This window comes from Mya arenaria, chromosome 14, assembly GCF_026914265.1.
Source record: "Mya arenaria isolate MELC-2E11 chromosome 14, ASM2691426v1".
In the NCBI taxonomy this organism is placed as follows: domain Eukaryota; kingdom Metazoa; phylum Mollusca; class Bivalvia; order Myida; family Myidae; genus Mya; species Mya arenaria.
The window spans coordinates 53,854,853-53,861,282 of record NC_069135.1 but is presented as its reverse complement, the minus strand read 5'-3'; the positions used below and the strand labels follow the sequence as shown (position 1 = coordinate 53,861,282).

The window sequence follows — 6,430 nt, the reverse complement described above, 5'->3', positions numbered from 1 at the left end:
CTCGGTACCTGTCATTCGGAACATCTCGGCTAACTCCGCCATACGACGAGCCTCGGTACCTGTCAATCGGAACACCTCGGCTATCTCCGCCATACGACGAGCCTCGGCACCAGTAAATCGGAACACCTCGCCTATCATCGCCATACGACGAGCCTCATTACCTGTCAATCGGAACATCTCCGCTAACTCCGCCATACGACGAGCCTCGGTACCTGTCATTCGGAACATCTCGGCTAACTCCGCCATACGACGAGCCTCGGTACCTGTCAATCGGAACACCTCGGCTATCTCCACCATACGACGAGCCTCGGCACCAATCAATCGGAACACCTCGCCTATCTCCACCATACGACGAGCCTCGGTACCTGTCAATCGGAACATCTCGGCTAACTCCGCCATACGACGAGCCTCGGTACCTGTCAATCGGAACACCTCGCCTATCTCCACCATACGACGAGCCTCGGCACCAATCAATCGGAACACCTCGCCTATCACCGCCATACGACGAGCCTCGGTACCTGTCAATCGGAACATCTCGGCTAACTCCGCCATACGACGAGCCTCGGATGTATGCCGGTACATTATGCACCAGTCAATTGTAACCTAAACCCCATGGACACAATACTGGTAAAACCCCGCCAATCCGGGGACATCCTAGGTAAGGCCCATGCCCTTCTATTTTCATCGATAAAAAAACAAAAGCGTTCACTAGGCATTGCAGGGCCACATGGAAGGTAAAAACACGGCCCATTTCCCTCGCTATCCCAGGTATACCCCTGTTCCTGTGGGGTCGTGGTTACAATTGAGTGGTGCATAACTGTGGAAGGAGGATTTTTAATATTCCGGCATTTTCATTTCAATATTTGAATGCGTCGGCGACCGTATATCTTCTAATTCTGGCACTGGGTCGCAAAGGCCCACACGGCTTGAAATGAACACTTTAAGGGAATAAAATCCGAACAAAATAAGATGAACTATGGACACAGCCACAAATGTCACAATGACGCAATACATGGCAGCGGTTCCTGGCTTTTCGTCCCAGTTTAATTGCGGATAAACATACGGGTTTTCATTATGATTGGTTCCTCCAGCGAAGTAGTAAACTACGGTGAACAATGAATAAACCAGCGCGTACAAAACCGAGAACCAGAAATGCAATATCCGCATCGGCATTCCGGTTAGAAACACGTTGGCAATGACGTAAACGCTGTTGATTAAATGCGTTGATGCGTCAACGGCAGTAATATCTCGACCTGAAACAATACAAGAGCAAAATAGTTTCATTTTGGTTTATATATCACATAATATATATTGTATATATTTGTTTGAATAACATGATAGCAAAAAATACGATTCTGTTTGTATGAATAAAAGCTTATTTTTATGTTTTGTTGGAATACAGGTTTTGACTAAGCCATAACACATGGTTGTATTTAGGCCCTAATCTGTGGGTCTAACACACGGTTGTGTTTCGGTTCTAATATGTATTGCCCTCTGATTCTGTTATTATCGACCAGACCCTAGATCAATGAATATTGATCCTTCGATGTGTAACCAGTGCAGCCACTTTTCACACCACTTTATGGCAATTAACAAATGCTAGTAACTTAATCACAGAACATTTGACACCATATTCTGGCATCAGGTCCATTATACAGGGGTTTGTTAACTGAGGATTATTAAGCTAGACGTTCCATAAACTAGTGATATAAGTTGTTGGATTTCTTTTAAAAATGCACATATCGATAGGTGAATGCGAGAGGGTTATAAGTGACATAAAATAAAGAAGAAGATATAACCTTGAAGACACAGAAAAATGCGTGCAGGCAAACACGATCGCAAATGCCGATAGTTAATATTTACCATTATACACGAGACCCCAGTAGACGATTGAGGTTGTGACGCTGACAACACCAGCCATTGTAGCCAAGCACCAGTCAGCACGCAAATACCAAGGCATGAAATCCGCTATCCCTGAAAAAAAAAAATAGTAGACAAGGAGTCCGCTCATACAATAAAGCTAAACTATCCGAGCTCGCTGTACCACAAAATTGCTGGTAAACACGGAGTCCGCTGTACCTGTAAGGAATTATACAACTAGCCACGGAGTCCGCTATACCTAATAATTATACATAGTTATATATATATTATAATATTCCGTAAAGGAAATGAGGTACACACAAAAACGGACACACCAGCAAATTACATGCGAAAAAATAGGTATGCATTAATTACTTTATAAAAATGATAAAGATAAATCAAGAATCTTCCATACCGAATGTACGTACCTTTAAGAATGTCTCGCCGTTTAAAGAAAACGTAACCGACGACAGCAGCGTCAACTATGGTCGCCACAGTCAACGTAAAGTACGCCCAGTTAGTCAGGAAAATAAACCACTTCACGTGTTGACTGGAGTCTGAAAAAAATAAACTTAAAATTTTGTAAACTACACATGCCGGGGCGAAGCTGAGCTTATTTATAAATTGGTGTTTTTAAAATGCATTCTGGCTCGAGTTTAAAATAGTTGAGAACAACGATTTATATGGCAGAACCAAGCTAATCATTGACCCATTACACAAGTAATTTTGAATATAGAGCATCTCAAATGAGTGTTTATTTTGTATCAAATTTATTAAACGAGTTCATTTAAAAGCGTTAAAAACGATGCTCTTCCTTCAATACACTTCTCTTGTCATAGTGCGAGGTATTTACATTGTGTGTTATTAGGATGCACCATCCGCAGGAAAGAAAATAGCCCGACAAAAAAAACCTTTTATTAACAATAAAAAAACATAAATCAGGTCTCAATTATCAACCGATTTTCAAAGGATTTACATAAAAACAACAAAAATACATATTTCAATCCATTTAAATCAAGCAAATCAAAAAAGAAGAGCAATGTCATAACGGCGTGACGTCATCAGTAATCACGCGAGTGTGGACATATCATTTGGCGGTAGAAGTTTTAAAAGAACATAAGTCAGCGTCACAGTCGTTTTCATAGTGCGAATTCGCTTTGTAGCTGGTCGATTACAGCATGGAATTTGATTGATGTGCACAAGGACATTACATTTACCTCCGTGACTTGGAGCACCATAAATGTTGTAAAATACACCAGCAAAAGTGGAATTTGATGTGGAATCAGTGACTGTGACAGTGTGTGAACTTGAGCAATGGCTGGCGAAAGACCTAGAATGAGCATTTTGTAAGGAAGTAGACAGGTATTTTGACTGGAGTACAGGATGCTTTACATTTCCTTGTGTTGATTTGGATTTATGTGGCTATATAGTTGTTTATAGATGCAATGTTTTTGTGTACCGATGTTTGCATAAATAATCTGCTTCGCAGGAACATTGTTATCATTCAATTTCTGGATGAGGTATTTTCCGCCGCTGTGATCAGGGAGGTGTTTGTTTGGATTAAGCCCAGCCTTCTTCACCATTCGTTTCATCGTGGAATTGAGTTTGTTGACACCGACATGATTTCTCTTTCGAAACATCGTTTCTAATGTTTGTTTACATTTTTGACAGCGCGTATTAATACATTTTTCTGTGATGCGGTTACCTAATTTGCGTAGTTATATATGTAAATTATTACATGGGTTTATATCACTCCTGCGCCGTTAGTTATGTTATAAATTAGTATTATAAAGTGAATGACTCGAATAGTAAGATGAGAATTACAAAAAAAGTTTGGAAATTATTTAGCAAGTTTAGCTTTGGAAACACATGGACCAGTGCATTTCTTGAAAGTCGTGTTTGAATTATGCATACAATCTAATCATGTAAATATCTGATACAAAGAGAGTTATTATGGAAACAAACCTGGCCCCGCCCACTGCTCCACGTAGATGCCGCTAACTATTATCCACGCAATGTGGTACAGTGCCCAGAATATCCGCCATACAAGGTATGCCGTCTGCTTACCGAACTGAAAAATAAATGTCTATAGTAAACTAAAAAGTAAAAGTAAATGCATACTGTACAAATAAGTTTGTCGTTAAAGTGTGATATCGCATGATGTTTCACTCAGATGATTGTCCATTATTCACTTAAATACACAACAACCCACTACCCTATTAATACCGCCAGTACTTTGAGCATGTTATGATCGTCACTTACAACAACGTGACACTCTCGTTGGCACGATGTTGCGCGAGAATGTGGTCTTGTATTGCGAGAAGAATACCAATCGGAACACCTCGGCATTTATCGAACATCTCGAAGTTTGCCGGAGATGGCCGAGTTAATACGACTTGTCCGGCTTGGTGACCACAAACCAAACTCACAGGCGCCCGGGTAGGGAATCGATCTGAGGTCGCCTTGGTGAAAAGCGTGTACGATAACCACTACGCTAACCGGACAACAATGAGTAGATGATGAGAGATCATACGCTGTCAATAAAAACTGTTTATATGAAGATGATAAATTGGGAATATGTATTAACCAGGGGCTCTTTTAAATAAGATATCTTATTCGTAAATCTAACGCTGCTTAAGAGAGCTCGGGAATTCCCGTTAAGTTATGAACAGAATTCATGCGATAAATGTCCTTACGATATCTTTTATTGAAACGCATTAACGCCGAAAACAGAGTTATGCCTACATACGAACATAAATTTCGAGTGATAAACCTTTAACTACTTACTAAATAATGCATTTATGGATAAAATTCATTACTGGTAACACGATTGTAACCGTGTATTTAATAGTTAAAAACGTTTAAATATTAATTGATTTTTGAGTGCTAAAAGATTTAATGTGATCTACTTTCGTCTCATAAGGTAGAAATACTGTGTTTTCTGCAACTTTATTTCAAATTAAACTCGGTATTCTTCATAAGAACCATTGTTTTCGACATTTACTCAACCCTTTTTGGACTATCAAAGCAATTGTAATGATTGTGGTAAATCATATTTGGGAGTAAGAGTGTATCTTTAAGAGTGCTCGGGAACACCCGTACATTTACGGGAAGAATCTATGCGATAAATGTCCTTATGATATCTTTTATTGAAGCGCAGTAACGCCGGAAACAGAGTTACTCCAAGAAAGTTACGATCTGAAGCTTTGCAAGCTTTATTGAAACTGGCGGGGGCATGTATTATTTTTATAGCGTTTTTTTGAGGTTACCAGTCGAACAGTCATTCGAAGCTCCTCGGCCACTTTTATCGAAAACAACCTCGGATGTATTTGGACGATTCACATACTTAGAAATCTGTATGTTTAAGTCCGCAAGTTGATCGCGTAGTTATTAAATTGAGTAATTAAACTTAATGACTTAACGCTTATGAATCCTAATTATATTTGCAATAATACACTTCACTGGAAATCAATTCAAACAAAGATCAAGTTAAAACACTACATTTAATTATTGATATAATTCAAAACTTTACAAACTACTTTCTTGATGTACCGGCATGCATCCGAGGTTGTTTTCGATGAAAATGACCGAGGAGTTCCGAATGTCGTGCGGGGCCTTGTATTATTATGTTTATAGCGGTTCTTTAAGGTTATCAGTCGAACAGTGTCCCCAATCAAGTCAAGTCAGGGGCGTAGCTAGCCCTCTATTTATGTGGATTCATAATTGTGCCCCGGGGTGGGTGGGGGGGGGGGCGTCGGGTGTATGCCCTCTCGGAAATTTTTGAAAATAATGGTGCAATCTGGTGCATTCTAGGCGTTCTGATGTGCTTTATTTAGAACTGGAAAATGGACACTAAGTGTAGTCAAGTACGCATACTGCAACTTTTGCTGATATTTAATATTATTTTTAATCATGTGCGTTCAGACTCGTACTCGCGTATAGGCAACTACGCTCCTGCAAGTCTTGTCAACACGTTTATTGTCAAATTCATGTAAAGAATGAAAACGTCGAGGTTTATAATAAAGACAATGTAATGTGGAGGGTCAAATGAATTATATAAGAAAGATGTATACATATTACCATATTCAAAATACTGAATTAATATGAAATATATGTATATACAAATATATAATCCACTAGCAGATTCACTATAATCCCCTAAAATCGTTTACTTTTTATTTCAATATAGGGGAAGAAAAGTAATAAAATACGCCCAAAATGCACGATTTCGGACTAGAAATTGTTGAAACTTTCTAAAAAAAACCAAAACCCCTGCCAACCAAATAAATTTCGTTTCTGAGGGAGGAGCGCAAGTCAAAAGGGTACGCCCCTAAGTAACGCCCCCTCTAACGTCGAATCCTGGAGCCGCCCCTGTAATCGGTATCAAAAGCTCAAAATAAGTAATGTTCGTGATATTCATTATCTTTTAGCGAAGATCAATAAGTTAATAAATGGACGAATTAATTATTATGATAATTTCAAAAGAGTGTATATTTAAAATTAAAAAATACCTGTTCTATTTTTGATCCGATTTTATGAATAAATCGCAGAGTTTACTGTATTCGTACTA

General features: G+C 39.1%; 1 protein-coding gene across 1 annotated transcript in view; it reads right to left on the bottom strand.

The window, feature by feature from the left end:
- Positions 1–825: 825 nt before the first annotated feature.
- Positions 826–6,430, bottom strand: part of LOC128217889 (protein rolling stone-like) — an 8,115-nt gene continuing 2,510 nt past the window's right edge. Inside the window, exons 2-5 of the mRNA XM_052925326.1 lie at positions 3,826–3,931; positions 2,289–2,417; positions 1,864–1,974; positions 826–1,253 (exon numbers count right to left, since the gene is read on the bottom strand). Coding sequence (XP_052781286.1) covers positions 835–1,253; positions 1,864–1,974; positions 2,289–2,417; positions 3,826–3,931 — 765 coding nt within the window. The 3' untranslated portion in view covers positions 826–834. The remainder of the gene's footprint in view (positions 1,254–1,863; positions 1,975–2,288; positions 2,418–3,825; positions 3,932–6,430) is intronic.